The sequence below is a fragment of the Phalacrocorax carbo genome, chromosome 14, assembly GCF_963921805.1.
Source record: "Phalacrocorax carbo chromosome 14, bPhaCar2.1, whole genome shotgun sequence".
NCBI lineage: Eukaryota > Metazoa > Chordata > Aves > Suliformes > Phalacrocoracidae > Phalacrocorax > Phalacrocorax carbo.
Genome location: NC_087526.1, coordinates 8,581,697 through 8,600,210, shown reverse-complemented (window position 1 = coordinate 8,600,210; position 18,514 = coordinate 8,581,697). Strand labels below are relative to the sequence as shown.

The window sequence follows — 18,514 nt, the reverse complement described above, 5'->3', positions numbered from 1 at the left end:
TGATCTAATATTGGAGACTCTGCTATTGAGTAATTCCACTCCTCTTGCTTCTGCCCACTTACTTCTTTTTTGGAGCTTTGTATATACCAATAACTCCCAATCACTTGCAGTACAAGCACAATTCTTTGTTACCAGGAATGGGAGACACTAAAAAGCTTGTCAAACCACAAGTGTTTCTGTTACTGTCTCAACCTGTCTGCCCTCATATTTTCTACGAGACTGGTTAGGTTTGCCTTCTCAGTACCCCAAGAAAAACCCTCATATAGGTTTTCTTCAGAAGAGAAGTACTTCCAGGCAGGAAAGTGAAGGGTCATGTGAGTCCTCAGTTACACACAGGTATGTGTACACTCGCAGGGCTACCTGGAAACAGCTAGCTGTAAGTCCAGCTTTGCGTAATCAGAAATTTACATTGTCAAGACCAACTTTGTTTTTAATTTCCTCTGTTTTGGTCTGTCTTCCTCAATTGTCCAATAAGTGATTACCTTCTAGAAACCAGTATGTGTCCCAGGCTCTCTTGCAGTAATTTAGGTTGACTTGTTTCACTTTTTAAAATGGTGTCACAAACTGGGTTAATAAGCTTTACTGCTGGAAATGGCTAAATTAAAGGGTCAGTAACTTTGAAGAAGCATTTTTTTGACTTTTGTTCTTTTCTTTTAATCTTCACAGGCACAATGTCTGTCAACACTTTCCCTTCAGTATGAGAAGAGGTTAACAGATGAGCAGAAAGGAGGAAGGAAGAAAATAAAGCTAATCAGCAACACAGTGTGTATTTTCATGCGTCTGTGCCATCCCTTTGATCTGCACTCTGCTTTAATTTGAATTGAAAATTTCTGGGTAGACAGATGACTGATGCCAGAACAATTAGGTTTTTTTCTCCAAATTGTAAATATTCATCAATGCACATCTGAAATCTAGTTCATAAAATCTTAGAATTTGCACAAGGTTGGAGAAGACCTCTAAGATCATCAAGTCCAACCATCAACCCAACACCACCCTGGCCTCCTAACCCATGCTCTGAAGTGCGATGTTTTTCAAATGCCTCCAGGGATGGTGACTCCCCCACCTCTCTGGGCAGCCTGTTCCAATGCCTGACCACTCTTTCAGTGAAGACATTTTTCCTAATATCCAATCTAAACCTCCCCTGACGCAGCTTGAGGCCGTTTCCTCTTGTCCTATTGCTAGTAACTTGGGAGAAGAGACCAACACCCACCTCGCTGCAACCTCCTTTTAGGTAGTTGTAGAGAGGGATAAGGTCTCCCCTCAGCCTCCTCTTCTCCAAGCTAAACATCCTCAGCTCCCTCAGCTGCTCCTCATCAGACTTGTTCTCCAGACCCTTCACCAGCTTCACCCCCCTTCTCTGGGCACGGTCCAGCACCTCAGTGTCCTTGTAGTGAGCGACCAAAACTGAACACAAGATTTGAGGTGTGGCCTCACCAGTACCAACTGAGTACAGGGGCATCATCCCTGCCCTGCTCCTGCTGGCCACACTCTTCCTGATACAAGCCAGATGCTGTTGGCCTCCTTGGCCACCTGGGCACTGCTGGCTCATGGCCAGCCGGCTGTCAGCCAGCACCTCCAGGTCCTTCTCCACAGCTTTCCAGCCGCTCTTCCCCAAGCCTGTAGCATTGCATGGGGTTGTTGTGACCCAAGTGCAGGACCTGGCACTTGGCCTAGTTAAACCTCACACAACTGGCCTCGGCCCATTGATCCAACCCTGTCCAGACCCCTCTGCAGAGCCTTCCTACTCTCAAACAGTTTGACGCTCCTACCCCATTTGGTGCCATCTGCAAACTTATTGAGGGTGCACTCAATCCTCTCGTCCAGATCATTAATAAAGATATTAAATGTGACTGGCCCCAAAACTGAGCCCTGGGATATGGCTTGTGACCAGCTGCCAACTAGATTTAGCTCCGTTCACCACAGCTCTCTGGGCTCGGCCATCCAGCCACTTTTTTACCCAGCAAAGAGTACACCTGTCTAAGCCATGAGCTGCTGCTTCTCTAGGAGGATGCTGTGGGAGACAGTGTCAAAGGCTTTTCTAAAGTCCAGGTAGACAATATCCACAGCCTTTCCCTCATCCCTTAGGCGGGTCACCTGGTCATAGAAGGAGATCAGGTTGGACAGGTAGGACCTGCCTTTCATGAAGCCGTGCTGCCTGGGCCTGATTCCCTTGGTTGTCCCACGCATTCCTGGTGAAGTACACTGAAGATGAGCCAGCCACTCCATAATCTTCCCCAGTACCGAGGTCAGGCTGACAGGTCTGTAGTTCCTTAGATCTTCCTTCTGGCCCTTCTTGTAGACAGGTGTCACATCAGCAAGGCTTCAGTTGTCTGGGACCTCCCCTGTTAACTAGGACTGTTGATAAATGATGGAGAGCAGCTTGGCAAGCTCCTCTGCCAGCTCCCACCGTACTCTTGGGTGGATCCCATCTGGCCCCCTAGACTCGTGAGTGTGAAGCACAGGTCCAGGTAGGGTTAGTAGGTGAAAAGAATTGTTTTCTGGCATTGACTACCTTGTGAACATCTCCCATTTACCAGGTGTGGTAGCTGGTTTCATTCTTTTTGATTAGAATAGAATAATTCAGTTGGAAGGGGCCTACAATGGTCATCTAGTCCAGCTGCTGGTAGAGCCTCAGATGGTATAACTGACCAGTTTTGGGTAGGCAGACACATCCTAACCACACCTGTGGTGGGTCATTGTTATGTGTTATGTTTGCAGCTGTGCATTATTGTTTTGCACTGTCTCCAAACTCAGTTAACTCATTATGCAGCTAATTGCTTAAGAGTCATGATAAATTCATGAGAATCCCCTGGGTGATTGTGTGTGTCAGTAGTTGTCTAAGGTATCGTCCGATCTGGGTACTGTCTGTCTGCCTCCCAAGTCACCTAGCAAATGAAACTGCTAAAAGTAGTTGCAGATCCTGAAGCCAATAATATCCAGGGTATGAGGAAGGGAGCAGGTTCATTGCAGAAGGTTGTGTTTGCAGTTTGTTGCTATCTGATGTCATGATGAGTCAGCCTAGCCCTCAAGGTTTGGGGTGCATATCATTTCTCTTATTAAGCCTTCTCCTAAGAATAGAATTGTGCAACGAGACTTGGCTGCCTTCTCTAGGAATATTCCTCTGAAGCAGTCAGTTTTGTCAGTAGACAAGGTGAATAGTGTCACTGCTCTCATGTGAGGGAATAAATGCTCATAGATGTTGCAAGGATGAATGTTTTAGAAATAGATATAATAATCATTTAGGGATATTAACAATATCTTTGTGCCTCGGGATTGCTCCAGTGACACTGGTTTTTGTCATGAAGACATGTGACAAGGATCCAACATCTTACGTGTTCAAAGTATGTGAGCACATTGTAATGTACAGTCACTGTCTTAAAGGAGGGGTTGTTCTGAATCTTCTTCAAGTTCTTCCCACTTGTGATTATAAAAGAATGTTTCCCAGCACGAGAGGGTAATCTAGCTTGCTCAGCTGTATAGTGTGCTCAAGAAATGTCTTAGAGAAGCCAAAATGCTTGAACACCTTCCATTCTTTGTGTCTCCTGCTTGAGTTGTATGTTTTTTAGTTAATTGGATGTTTCCAGGAGGTAGACCAGTTAGATTTGTGTTTGTTCTGTGGCACTGAAGTTGTTTTGTTTTTTCAAGAAATAACACATGGATACTACGGTGACTACCATAATTGCAGAGGACAGTCAACAGTTGAAAGCATTCATTGTTCTATGTGCTGGTGGAATTGTAAATATATTGCTTCTATCTGAATTCATGTGAGAGTAACTGCTCAAGTCATACCATTTACTGAAAAGTCTTCCTGTCTTTGCAGCAAGCTGATAAAAAAGCAGACCTGACAGAGCCGAAGAAGGCCCGAGCTACGTTGTACATCGCAACAGTGAAGGAGACCCTAAGCCAACAGAACTATGATCTCTTTTCTAAGGCTCTTCAGCACTACAAGAAGACAGATGACTTCCATGCTATGTTATCTCAAATGAGCTCCCTCTTTATAGAGGATGAAAAAAAGCATATCTTGTTACGAGGTATGACAACTTCCCTAGAATATTTATATGACGTGACCGTTGTCTTTTAAATAGACTTGGGTATTTCAGAGGTAAGTGTTTTGTGTTTGAGGTACAGGTCAACGAGGATACTCATCATTAACATTCATCAGTTTATATCCCCAGATCACACAGAAAATGTTCTCAATCTCATTATCATATGTTAGTTTGTATCTTGACATGCCTGAAAAAAATCACATTCCATGGAAGTTTGTGTTACTTTAAACTTTGCCTGAAAGTAGCATAGCTTATTCCCTTTGATTTAGAAGGTAGGATCAAGAGTGTGGTTGTGCGAGTTGGGTATATCCATTCATAAGGGTTCAGTGTTAAAGCAATAAATAAGTAGACAGAATATCTAGAGAAAATTTCTATTTAAATAATGGTGAGTATAAAGCAAGTGATTTGGGCAAGTATGGATAATTTACTGATTTAGCTGGTATTTTCTTGACTTTAACAACTGCATTGACAGGAACTGGACTCCCACCAACACTTCTTCTAGTTTAGCAATGTTTTCTTTGTGAGTTTTCCTTTCCCTCTCAACTTGTGAGTAAATGGGCAGATTTTTCTCTGACTTCTTTAATCTACTCAAATAAAAGAAGTATAGTTATTCATCTTGTAAATTGTTTAAGGTTAAGGAATGGAAGGCTCAGTATGAGCACTTAGTACTGATAGTAGCTACAATCTGTTTCCCAATTTCTGATCTTACTGTATAAATAAGAAAATATTTGATTGCCAAGTTAAGGCCTAAGTCTAGTTTTCAAAAGTGACAGGCACCTGAACCGTAAAGTTCATTTGATGTTTAGGCTTTTGGTTGGCAAGCATTTTATGGTAAGTAAGACAAGGTGTAAAATTTACAGTATATCAGTGTCACAAAGGAGTGATTTAGATTGCTTAAGGAATCACTGTCAAAGGTATTAGCAAACGTGGTTTTAATATGATATTGTGAAAGTGCAACTTAACAAAGTTTGATGCCAGGTTTCACTTTATTACTGCATAGAAGAAACATACAAAGGAAAATTGAGTTACACTCGAGTTAGAATGATTCACAAAGAGACCAGGGACGTAAAGGGTAAGGAGGACCCTCCTGCTGAGTCACAAGGTTCAGAGTGGACCCCCTTGCTTTCTGAGCATCTCAGAGAAAAGTCTGGGTGCGGCTAGGTCCAAATCTAGTCTCAGACTGGTCAATGGTTTATGTCTAAGGGATTATATATGTAATGCTTCATTAGCATCAATTCAGCATGCAATCAAAGTTACCAAGACAAAATCAAAATCACTGTAGTACAGGGTTATGCGTGATATCGGTCACTTATCAACGATCTGCCATTGGTAAAAGGTCTCTCTGCCTCGAGGAGCAACCTTGAGAGGTGTCCCAGCTCAAGGGGAGATCACCACCATGCAGCCATGCTGCCTAGGAGGGAGGGCTCAGAGAAGTCTCACTCAGACTGTTTTATTTATGGAATAAAGTCATTGGTTTGTAGTCAAATTACATGCGATGGGAATGGTATGCATGAGACCCCCTGTGCGCGCAACTTTCATGATAAATGAGCCTTGGAAAAGCCACCTGCTGTTCACGTGTTAATCGCATGATCAGTGTTCCAAGCTCATAATGCATCGATGACCACTGTGTCACTCAGCTTCATTGTGGGTTTTCAGAGAGCAGATTGATTCTTGGCCCATTAATGGCTCAGACCTTTACCTCCTTTGGAGCCTGTACCAAACTACCACTAGTTTAGTTAAAGGGTCAAGTGCATCCGTCACAATCAGTTACTCAAAGTGTCAGCCTGGCAGATACTTTGACCCCACAGTTTGTGAGGAGACCTTTTGCTTCAAGTACCCGTTTCACCAAGAGGTAAGCTACTTCATATCTACAGTGAAAAAATTAGTTATTACCTACCGATAATAATATTGCTGGAAGTTTGCATGATAGCTGACCTTTGTGTAACTTTTAAGTGTGCTTATTTTATAAATATTAGATCACATATATTTTAAGTTATTTAGCAGCACTTTAACTTCATATTACCTAACCTAGAAGTCCTGCCATTGTAGGTTTCTGTGGCATTTAATACCTGTTGTGGACTGATTTTTCTTCCCCCCCTGCCCCCCTTCTCTCTCTCTAATGAAAGAATTTTACCAGTTTGTTCGACCTCAACATAAAAAACAGTTTGATGAAGCATGTTGCAATCTGACTGGAGTGGGCTGTGGCTACAAACCTGAGCACAGCCTCCTGCGGGAGGAGAGAGAGATACTGGCCAAGAAAATAGGTGAGGAGCTTGTTTCAGCGCTGTGCAGGCAGTTGTATCGTTAGAAATATAGGGGTGGAAAGCAATTTAGTTTAATCAATATTGAGCTAAGTCTCTGCTCTGCATGGGCCTCTTTCCTGCCTTCCCATAAGCATATATAGATGCCTGAGTATTAGTTACTGCATAGTTAGTAATGATGCTATTTTATTTCAAAAGATTTTACAGCTCTATTTAAATCTTAGTCTGTGGGTTTAAAAACTTTGTGTGTATTCCTCTGTCACCTTTGCTACCCACCTAGTGCCACCAGAAGAGTGTATAGAAGGTAATCATGTCCTCACAGAGCTTGTGAAACCTTTGAAACTCTGGAACACTGAAGTCCTAAAATGAGCAGAGTGTTAGCTCATCCCCTCCTATCAGAGAAATAAATCTACATCTTCAGGTGTTTTCAGCATAGAATGGCATACTTCAAAATGCACCATTCTATGTTCGTTCTTCCCTAAGTTCACTGTTAATGGACTGGTTTGATTTAACAGAAGAAAAACACAGTCAGCAGAAAACAGCATTCTCAAGGGACTCATGCACTCAGCTAAACTCTGGGCTTCACTTGAACCAGGGAGGATTCCACCTGACAACAGGACTGAATGGTGCAGGTACACTTCATGTTAAATAAAAACACAGTCCCAAGGTAATACATGTTATGTTTCATTTTGTCACTGACTAGATTCTCCTGGTGGGAACCAATGTTTTTTGTGTTCACCTAGCCCAGTGGCTCGCTATCTGTAGGTAGGAGTGATGGTAATTCAGAATTTTCAGTAAGGATTGTACAAAATGAAATACAAAAGCCCATAAACTAAATCAAGGTGGATATGAAAGAAACCAGCTAAAGGCAGAGATTTGCATTGGAGACTGACTTGGCATATGTTAGTGAGAGAAAGGGTGAGTTGAGTACAAGACTGCTCGGCTTCCTGTTTGTGCAGGGTTCATGAAAGAGAGCTGTTTAAAGAATGCAATTTTAGATTAGGTCAATATGAGCCCAGGTATGAAGAAGAAAACAGTTCCTCTTTTGTTATTGGTAATGTGTATACTCCTCATGTAGACAGTCTGGGTTTTTTCTGAAGAAACCGAGACTAACAAATGTGTTCTTACAATTGCACATAACCTTTCTATGCATCCCTCTAATCTTGTACCGTCCAGTATTTATCTTTGGAGTCAAAGGCTCGGTTACACTTTGATTACAGATCTTCCTGAGAACAGCAGGGAATTTTTTGTATTTCTCACAAGGAAATGAGTAGGATAGTTGGACAGCTTAGAAGTGTTTCTTTAGAAGGTAAAGAATAGTCAAAGGCTAATCCTTTCTATATAAAAATAAATAAATAAATAACCAATGTTTCCTGGAAGGCTTTAAAAGCTTTTCTTGTATGAAGCCATGTTGTTTCTTTTGATTTGTTTTGTATCTTAAGAACACTTGAACAAAACACAGTCTTTGATAATTATTTTGTCCTGAGGTCCATAAGATTGCTCTTGACAGAAACTTGTTTCCACTAAAAGCAATTGAGAAAATAATAGCAATAAATGCATGTATTATTTCTGTTGCTCACTCCTTAAATACAGTTTGCTCCTGTGAAAGTGTCAGAAAACCATATGATATGCAATAAAAGGTACTGATTATAAAATTCACACCCATGTTTTTCCCCTTTCAGGAAATTGAACTAAGCCCATTTTTTAAAGCTTCATAAAAGTTCTCTAGTGGAGAATAAAAATCGAATATGAAAGGATATGGCTGGTTAATTTAAATCAGTTTCTTATCACATACCTTATCCATATTTGCATGCCTGTAATATGCAAAACAGAACTTTTTCCTCTAAAACATGAGAAATCAAAGACTGACGTTTTGAAGAGAAGCCCACTCGGAGTTTAGCAGGAAGCTCCTAGCTCTTGTGCTATCTTGTGTGTTATTTCAGGTTAGTTATTCTTTTCTGACATTATGTTTTCCTGTTGGGACACACACACGCATGTGTGCGTTTTCTCCTTTTATTAATAAGGGGTGAGAGACCTATTCTTTAAATCTGCTCTCAATGGTTTACTTGCCCATATGTCAGGCCAGCATAGTTGGTTAAGCCATCTGTTTAAAATGCTTCTACTCCTTCAGTGTAGCACAAAGCCTGATTTAGTGCTGACCTCCATGCACAGTGTCTTCTGTGACATGTTTTTCCCATTCCCTAGTGACCATCTGGCCCGTTTGTCCATTTAAAAGATTAAAGAAAAACGCAGGAGATGCTAAAAGTCATCCCCAGAATTAATTTGCTCAGTTGCCATTTCCAGGAGCAGGTCTTGGCTCTGCCCAAGGCCATGCCAGAGGGAGGTGTGTGGCTGTGCAGGCAGTGTAGGCAGTGTCAGCTTTACCACTTTGAAGTAGTCCAGGAACGCCCTTCTGAATGAAAAGCGAAGTTGATACAAAGGAGTGACCTGTTTGTCTCTGTTCCTCCCCAAGACCTGCTCACATGGGTTCTTTGTCTCTCAGGGCAGAATGCCAGTGGAGCTCCAAGGAAGGACACTGAGAAAGCTTCAAGTTCTAAGAAAGATCACCACCAGGTCCTCAGGGCTACCTATCTCAACGATGTGAAAAGGGCTTTGAACAAAAGCACTTACAGCCGTTTCTATGAAGCGTTGTTAGCTTACAAGAAGACAGATGATTATGATGCTATGGTATCAGTGATAGCAGCCCTCACCACTGAGAGGCCAGAAGACTTTCATCTCCTACAAAGTAAGGGATTTTTTCTTTATATCACTTTTATTTAGTTGAAAAGAAGATGTAGGTGCTGTGATTTCATGAGAGCAATAACCTTTCACTTGGTCATTTTGCAAATTCTCCACTGTTGGCAAAAAGTTTTAGCATTGGTAAACTTCTCCTCTCCCATGTTTTGGTTTAGCAAACCAGATAAATGGACCAACAGGAAAGATGTGTTAAATGAACATCAGTCAGAGAGCAAAAACTGTCAAGGTTATAAAATGTTACCGCAATTTGTTCAGTTAGAAATTGTCCATTAAAGACATTCGATAAGATCTTAGTAATTCCAGTCCTAACCTTCAGTCAAATGATTTCATTACTTTTTTTCTCCTCAATTACTACAAGTGATTGCTCTTTAGAAAAGCCAGTGCTGACTATTGCACTGACTCAACTTTGTTCTCCTGACCATTGATTGCTCTACAGGTGCTAAGCCCTTAGATCACTTCCATGTTTTGGGATAAGCAATCACACTATTGATTCGCTATTCTTCTACAGAGCTTTATCTGGGGATAACTGAAACTGTGTCATAATTTAGTGTCCATATAATTCATAATAATATTCTAGAAATTTCAAGCTGATATTTATTTTCTCAGAAGTGGCTTATTTTAGGGTTTTTTCCTTTCATGGGTTTAATGATGAAAGGATTTAGGAATCTACAAGTTTTCAAAATTTGAAATTGGGCTTTGTTGTTTAAAAAAAGAATGAAGGGGAGAAAAAAAAAAAGAAGAAAAGGGACTGTATGCTGGTCTTGATTGCCTTGATGGAGACATCTTGTCTTGTGCTAGGTAACACCTCAGTTCTACTGCCTCCCATGTCTCTCGTGTGAACCCCTCTGCAGGAAATGACACATACAGTGTATGCTTGGAAATGCCGGTGTAGTTTTGTTTGTTGTCTTTAAGGAATAACAATAAGTATTCCATTGACCTTGAATAGATGCCATGGTCTCCAAATTTTTAGAAAATAATTTTTTTCTGGTTCATTAACTAGTCAGATTAGTCTTGACAAAGTGAAGAGTAGGAGGGAAATGAACCCTGTGGCACTGTGACTCATAATCTCCCCCTGAGCATTCTTTCTCACAGAGAGTCAGTGTCTTTTCTAAGCAAATGTTTTGACCTCAAAGGAGTTTGTGGCAGAATTGTCTGTGCTTGGCAGTAAGTCGTAATTGGGATTCTTTAGAATTTCTGTATATGTGTTGTGAATCCTTGTCAACCAAACATCAAGAAAAGATGTCCTTTTTGAGACAGTCTCTTCAGATACTGCGTATATACCTGATTTCCCTAGATCAGTTGTCATGTGAAGGGCTGGATCAGGTGTTTATGCTTAGTTGGAGAGAACGGAAGAATTTCAAGTTAAGCTGAGATTTATTTCAATACTGAATACTCACCTATCTTGTCAAGGAAAATCCCATCATTATAAAATCAACAGAAGCATCAAGTGTTCCACCCACCTGAAGATACTCTGAGGAACATGGCTGATATTGTTCAGCTTCCAAAGAACTCCCCTCCAAAGCAAGGAGGCTTCCATGGTCAGGCATTTAATTTCCTATGCATTTGACTGTGTTTTCTTTTGGACAGGGTTTTACATGTTTGTCCGTCCTCATCACAAAGAGCAGTTCAAACAGATGTGTAAGGAGTTGACTGGAATGGTCTGTGGCGAGGGAGAGAAAAAATTGCAACAGCAGGCGCAAGGTGAAGGGAGCCCCCTGAGGTTGGAGAGCTGGTGCACTAAAGGAGAAGACAGCCACATACAAGGTTGGGAATGAACATTTGCCTGAAATTTAGAATCTTATTTAATATTATGACGGGTAGCGTCCAACAGCCTTAGCTGTGGGCTGGGGCCTCCCTGCACTAGGCGTGTAAAGGAAGATCAAAGCAATTGGCCACGTCCAAACTGCGTTAAAAAAAAGTGTAAGACAAAAGGCAATGTGAGATGGGGAAGTGCAAGGAAACAAAGAAGATGGCACTATAATTTTCATCTTAAATTGTTAAGTGGGTTAGGGGTGAAGGGAAAATTTTTGATCTAAGTGGTGTGGGGGCATAAGCAGATTAAGATCCATTGCACCTAGAAGAATTTGCCACAGAACTATTTCAATATAAAGGGCTTTCAGTAATAATGTGTGTTAGTATCAGAAACTTCTGTTAACAAGCAGTATGGCATTAAAAATAGTTATTCAAATAGTTTTATTTTTCTTATACGTTAAGAATTTACTGAACTTACTGCTAATTGTGTTTTGCAGAGTGTGTGCATTGTGTTCTGTATTATACTGTTTCATATGCTCGGGCTTTTTAAGTGCGTTTTTTGTTTTGTGTTTTTTTTAATAACCAGATGCAGCCACTTCTAAGGGTGAGGCGCCAGAGAAAATTCAGAGAAAGATTTCCGCCTTCTGCTTTAACCAGAAAAGCAAACTTGAATTGCCAATAACCAAAATATCAAAAGAAACCAGTAACGTGAGAGCACCCACGGGCTCTGGAGCTGTGCCTATATTTCCCTTAGAGATGGAGCCAGAGTGTGGTAGGTATAGGTGAGATTTTGGATGCAATTCTCTAATAGTCAGTAATAAAGGTAAGTTATAGAAATGAGAACTGCACTGATCATCTGTTAAATGATGACTGGTTCATGCCAATATTTGCTCAGGTACAATAACGATTAGTTCAGTTTGCTAAGTAGAATTTGTACTTTCTGACACGTGCATATGGTCTCTTAATTCTCTGAAAGTACTTAATTGTCTTTATCACAATGATGTAATAGTTTCTTGAGAACTTATGGATTTTTCTTGACAACTTCCTTGTAAAGCAGGGATAACCTCAGTTTCTAAAGGGAGATCAGAAGCACCAAGAGGCTGAGTGAGATCATGTGAAAGAAGTAATGTAACAGGGCCAGGTATTGCACTATTAAGCCAGTTCATAAAGCTCATGGTCATTGTTTTCTGGACTGCACCAGAAGCATGTATACATGAGAGTTTTACAGGTGATTACTGGTATTTAGTAATCTCCTCCCTCTTTCTCTCTCCCGCTCTCTCCCCACCTCTCCCTCTCTCTGTTCTAGGAAGATTCCAGTGCTCTAACTGCAAATTTGAGGATGATGTGCCTTATAAATGTCCATTATGTGACTTCACTTGCTGCAAAACATGCTGGGAGCAGTTCTTAAAGGTTATCGTGTTTACTGGTTTCAGTTTTTCCTGAAATGGCCCGTGAATTTTGTGCTTTTCAGGAGAACCATGTGGACAGCCGTGGAAACAGAATTTCTCTGTTTACGGAGAGAGCACCTAAATCCTAATGGAAGATCTACCATTTCATTGCTTTCCATATTCTGCAGTGTGATTGGAGGCAGACCTCTGCCTTATGCTGACTTTTTTTACACCTTTGCAGCTCCTTCTGAGCTTCCTCCAAATGTTTTCCCATCTAAAGCTATGCAGGCAACAAGCTGTGGAGTCAACTTGAAAAGTTTGGGGTTTTTTTCTACACCTGAGCCTTTATTTTAATTTTTTTTCTTGCTTATTTTCATAATTTTCCCCATCTGAAAACCTACTCAAAAGCAGTATCACGAGATGAGGCAAATTCATGCTCGAATATGCTGTGTTATTCTGTCCTTTGGTTTCCCTGGCTGAGTAAATTGGTCATTGAAATTCTTTAGGTAAGAGAATGTAGCTGATCCCACAGTGCACGTGTCTGGTAGCATCTTACCTAACATGTGATTCGTCAGCCTGGTATTAATAATCTGTGACCCTGGGCATGGAAGGCTAATACAAGAGTTGAGTGGTTTCTAAACATTTATAGGTGATGAAGAAGGCTGCTAATCAATGTCCTACCTGAAAACAGTACAGAAGGAAAAGAAATTTCTTCAAGCTGTGAATCTATAAGCAAGTACAAAATCATCAGTTATTCTAAGTTCCAGAGGAAGGTCTCTTTCTCAGGAAGAAGGCACTGAATTACGTCAGCTCAGTGTAGAAAATAAACAGCATCCTAACATCCAAATAAAATATAATGACCAAGACAAACTTGGTCCAAGAGGAATATAGAATAATGTCCAGAATTACATTCTCAGACATGTATCTTCTAGAGGGAATTCAGAATAGCCGTTCAACTAAATTTCATCCTCAGTCTGCTATGCCATATTTCTTTAAAAATATTAAAATCCAAAAATATTGGATTATAAGGAATATATGTAAGAAAGTACTAGAAAGCCAAAGTGTTTCCTGCTGATTGGGCAGTCAAACCAGTTGCCTTGAACAGGCATTACCACTGAATACTCAATTGTTCCTTTTATGCCAAAGTGTAATGGGGAAGATGATCTGACAGTCAGCGTGCTCCACTTCTGAAAAGACTCCAGGAAAGTCGTGACAAGAATTTTGCCAGCATGTGTTTATGATCTCTACTGCTTGAGACTTGAGTTGGTTAAGGAACAGAACGAGCTCCCTGGAGAGTTGGTTGGGTTTTTTTTTTGGTTAGACAAACATTTATTATCACACTGGGAGATTATGTTATCTCAGACCATAAATTTTTATGTTATGAATGTCTGGAGAAAATCTCTCTCCTTTGCCAGTAAGATGTAACTTGTAATTGTTGTTTTGTCAGCTTAAGAATCCACAAAATTACAACTGGTGTATATTGAGAAATTTTACTGCCATGTTCTTTTTTTTTTTTCTTGAAATTACTGGTTCTGGGTGTTTCTCCGTAATCCCCAAGTTAATATGCATTTTCATAGCTCACAGATAAATCAGAGAATTTGCTCATCCTCAGGTTTTTTTAATTACTCCTTTTTCTGGTTGCTCCTCTCTTAGAATGGGGATTAAAATAGCCTGGTCGACTGGATCGGACTGTATTTCAGATTCAGGTACATCCAGAGGAGGGCAGCAAAGCTGGTGGAAGGGCTGGAAGGCACGTCCTATAAGGAGCAGCTGAGGACTTTGGGTTTGTCTGGTTTGGAGAAAGAAGGCTGAGGAGCGACCTCATTCCTCTCCACAGCTTCCCGAGGAGGGGACGTAGAGAGGGAAGTGCTGATCGCTTCTCCCTGGCATCCAGTGGCAGGACGCATGGGAGCGGTTCAAAGCTGTGTCAGGGGAGGTTCAGACTAGATATTAGGAAACATTTATTTACCAAGAGGGTGGTCAAACACTGGAACAGGCTACCTAGGGAGGTGGTCAATGCCCCAGTGCCCTTAATAATATGCTTTAACTTTTGTTCAGTCCTGAAATGGTCAGGCAGTTGGACTAGATGATCACTGTAGGTCCCTTCCACTGTAGCAGAACTGGAACTGTTCTTTCTGTTCTATTCAGATACACAATACAAAGCCATGTTTGAGGAAATGAGTCATTGCCCATGGGTCATTAGTTATTAATGACTTCCATATTTCCACTTACCTGAATAATCTTGCAAGTAACAGTGAAACTTCATCCCACATTGTACCAGGTGATGGCAGGGGGAGAAAATATCTGTTTTTCTTGGCAAGATGAATCAGAGGTTTGCTTTGTCGTAGCACACCACAGCTGTATGAGATGAATAGTCTTATACTTTGTAAAGATCAGGAAAGACAGATACCGTTTGAAGCAAGTAATCAGAACCTAATAGCAGGCATACTGAGTCAGAGTAAATGTCTACCCAACCCAGCATTCTGTCTCTGACAGTGGCCATAAAAGGATGGCTAGGAAAGGATAAAGAACGTGGCAGACACATGAGGGATGATTCTTGCACGAAATCTCTCAGCCCCAAAGCTATTTGCAGCACAAGAACTCCTTGAACCAAAGGTTGCTTCTGTATATTAAGAAACCTCTGATGCCTTTCCATCACATCATCCAATTCCCTTTGAACGCAAATAAACTTGTCATCCATGTCCTACAGTAAGCACTTCCACAGCTTAGCCAAATGTTATGTGAAGAACCATCTCATTTTTTTTGTTGCTGTCACTTTGATCCTGCCTCTTGCTAGTTCAGTTTAATGCCTGGCTTGTTTAAAAAGGACAAATAAAATATTCTTCCAGTTCTCAGGAAAATACATCATGAATATCCTGTCCTTCGTAAGTGCACCTTTGAAGTCTTTCTACATGCACCAACAGCGTGATCCATTTGCCTCCTCCATAGACAACATAAATCAAAGTCCTCTTCTTTTTTTTTCTTGCTCTGAACAACAAACTTTTGGGTGTGGGGGATGTAAGAAGCATCTTCTCACCAGCTGAGGCCTTTTGCTCTACTGTTCAAGTACCCCTCAAGGCTCAGGACAGCTGACTTTCTGTAGTCTTTGTTATGGAGAACATGAAACTCCATGGTCCTGTCACCTTTTCTTACCTTACTTATGGCACACCTTTCTAGCGATGGATGGTTCTCAATATACAGTAATGTTAGCTTGTTCATGATACAATTCAAGTGTAGTTTGGTTAATGAAAAGTCAAATAGCTTGTAGTTTGGGATATTATTGAGGACTGTTGGCGACACAATTCTCCCAGTGATGAGGCAGAACTGTTCTCTGCTAGTCATGCAGATGAGAAGGAAAAACAGCTTGGTGGAGAACAGAGGGCTGCAAACAGGAAGATTATTCCACGTTTCTCTGAAACAAATCCCAGAGGAACCATCTCCTAACATTTCTATCCGCGTTCCCACCCATGTGTTGGTTCATTGTACAGCCAATTGATTCCATTCGTGGCAAGAGGTGTGTTTGTGATAGAGGTACCCTTACCAGCAGGAAATGAGCAACCATGTTTGTGTCTCAGCTCTAAAGTCTCATCAGATGGCATTGGGCTTTGTCACCACCGAAAGGGCTGGATTTGAAAACTCATCTTTTTACTTCGCTAACAAGTTACTCACGATGTTTCTTCAGCTCAGAAGCACTTTGGTGCATGTTGTCCTATGAGGAAGTGACTAACAGCCTATCGTTCAAAATGCAATGACTTGCTTTTTGTAAATAGTGATATCTTTTCCAATTTGTTATTTTACTGAAATAGCTTAGTGGGGAGAGGCAGTGAATAATTTTGGAACATTTTTGAAGCTTTTGGAGAAGTAGACAGAACTCCCTGCAGCTTGGAGGGGTGTTAGAGGGATGAGTGCCAGTGCATGTTGGGTGATTTTCAGTGCATTAGGGGATGCCTTGCAGAGGCTCTGCCAATATACGCTGCTTTTGGTTTTAGTTTTCTATGCAGAGATCTATTGCTGCTTTTCAATGTTTAAATGCATCATTTATTCACTCTTCTTGCAGGTAGTTTAGAGAGACTGAATTATTGTCATTTGGACTATCTGTAACACGGGCAAATAATATAAGATTTCACAATTATATATTATGCTTAAAATTTTCAGAGTTCTTTGACAAATCACTGACTACTGGGAGGTAAAGTGAGTTTTCCTCTCCCCCTCCACTTATGGTATTTCAATTAATGTTTCTAGAATCAAAGTACTAGTGCCCAAACCTACTTTACAGCCTACATCTTTTGTTACAATGATTAACCTCCATACTGTAGGGAAGCCTGCACAGTGCCGCTGATGTAGGTAACCATCATTTTAACCCGCTGAGCTGGCAATTTTCTCATAAAGGTTAATTTAAAAAAAAAATTTTTACTATCTCACTTTTGAAATTAGAGCATTTTAGTTTTATTAGTAATTTGCAAGATATAAAAAGAACAGTTGGGGTTCATCTGTAGGTCAATTGGTGAAAGACCAGACTTTAAAATTTAAGATTAGTGAAGAAGCCAGCTGAAACCTGGGTGGAGGAACGTTGCCTCGTACCCAGTCTTCTGCTGTTAACCGAGAAAGGTGTGTGGTGGGTATGAAGAAATATATGTACTTGGTTCCCCTGCAAAACTTGTGGTCATGACCACATGTATCACCGATGTCTTGGGAAGCCCAGGAGATCACTTCCTTCTCATCTGTGCGAGAGGAGGCAGGAGTTCAGGGAACTCATCAGCCATCTTACAGGATTTTACTAATAACGAGTACATCTATACTTCACAACAGCTCTTGCAGGCTCTGTATTTCCTCGTTCCTGTATTTTAGCCTTCCAGATATGTCATAGCTGTAATTAATCTGAGACAACTGCTGTAAAGTTGTAGCTACTTCACTGGAAGGCTTGCTTTTTCTTCCTTTTATTACTAGCAGTTAAGTAATTGACTGCACGGTAACACTGCATTTAAAAATAGTAGATACTATCTCTGGGGGACTGTCAAATTACTAGTGTGGCTTATAGTTCATATTGGACAATAACAGACTTGATAGAGAAATTTAATATATTATCTATGTATTTTGTTCATTTATTTATATAGGTGAGGAAGAAGTGCCCAGAGTGTCACAGTGATGTAAAGAAGCAGCGATTAATCCAAGTTTTCTTCTGGTCATAATCTCACCGACAGAAAGGGCAAGTACTTTGTATCAGCAGAAAGCAGTCACTGCACTCTGGCTTTTGACCTGAATGGAAGCAGGATGAAGGTTCATTTAAATATCTTTGATCCTTGGTTCTGGATTACATGCGTGCCCCAGCACGTATCATTTCTTCCTACAAAGGTGATCAAGTCTGAAAGGTCTCTGTCCTTCACCACTGGCAGGAGACAAAGCAGGATATTGTCTTCTGTTGGAACTAAGAAGGTTAATTTCTTATTTATATTAGCCTGTAAATTCTCCTGTGGCTACGCTTAGGCTGAAATTTTATGTCCTGGAGGCAGCTGTCATTCATGGACCCTTCAGGTAATACCAGATCCTGGAAAAACCCTAGCAATAGTACTACAGCAGAACTGAGCTGGCTAAATAAGGAGGCCGGACAACCCATCCTTACTGCACTGTTTTTCCTGGAAGAAGTGATTCACATCACTTGGTGTTTGGCAGCAACTGCTGTTTCTAATAGCAAGAGATACTAAAAGGATGATTTTTTTAAAAACAAATTCCAGTGGTTGGATAGTGAGCAGAAATACTCCCTTGCATCCGCTGTGCACCCTGAAGCCTGACTCTCCATCATACCGGGATTTTTGGAAACATGCTTCTAAGGAGGTTTTATTTCCTGCTCAGTACTGATATTTCCATTCTGCCTGTGTTATCTGATGTTTGTCTTTCAAGAAGAAAGAGGAACTAATTGATTCAAAAGCTTAAAATAAATCAAGTTAGATGGGTTAAAAAAAAATCCTTCCACTCTCTGTGAGTAGTGGATATGTGGTTAACCTGAAAAATTTTAACAATTTTAAATCTTCAGTAACTGCTGTAAATTAAACTATAAATAAAACCATTTTGTCTTAGTTGGGTTTTGTTTGATTTTTAAAATTTTTTTTTACCAGATATAAAAACATTGAGTATTGAGTATTTGCTCTTCCTAGGAAGGGTGGACTAGATGATCCCTGAGGTCCCTTCCAGCCTGTGATTCTGTGAATCTGAGTCCCAATGGCCCAGTGGTAGGAGTAAGTGGAGAGGTTTATACTGCGGGGTTTTTGACACGTGAATATTTTGGTTGACAAAATGAACAAAGGATTGTATT

At 40.7% G+C, this 18,514-nt stretch overlaps 1 protein-coding gene across 8 annotated transcripts in view; it reads left to right on the top strand.

Moving 5' to 3' along the window:
• RTEL1 (regulator of telomere elongation helicase 1) overlaps nt 1–18,278 on the top strand; it is a 57,051-nt gene extending 38,773 nt beyond the window's left edge. The window contains exons 28-36 of one of the 8 annotated variants that reach the window (XM_064465458.1): nt 667–762; nt 3,821–4,031; nt 6,173–6,310; nt 6,823–6,939; nt 8,811–9,053; nt 10,652–10,828; nt 11,403–11,588; nt 12,123–12,226; nt 17,319–18,278. In XM_064465458.1, the coding sequence (XP_064321528.1) occupies nt 667–762; nt 3,821–4,031; nt 6,173–6,310; nt 6,823–6,939; nt 8,811–9,053; nt 10,652–10,828; nt 11,403–11,588; nt 12,123–12,226; nt 17,319–17,393 (1,347 nt within the window). In that variant the 3' untranslated portion in view covers nt 17,394–18,278. Of the gene's footprint in view, nt 1–666; nt 763–3,820; nt 4,032–6,172; nt 6,311–6,822; nt 6,940–8,780; nt 9,054–10,651; nt 10,829–11,402; nt 11,599–12,122; nt 12,227–17,318 lie in introns of those variants that run through there. The other 7 variants (XM_064465464.1, XM_064465459.1, XM_064465457.1 and 4 more) reach the window with 7 other exon arrangements.
• The last annotated feature ends 236 nt before the right edge of the window (nt 18,279–18,514 follow it).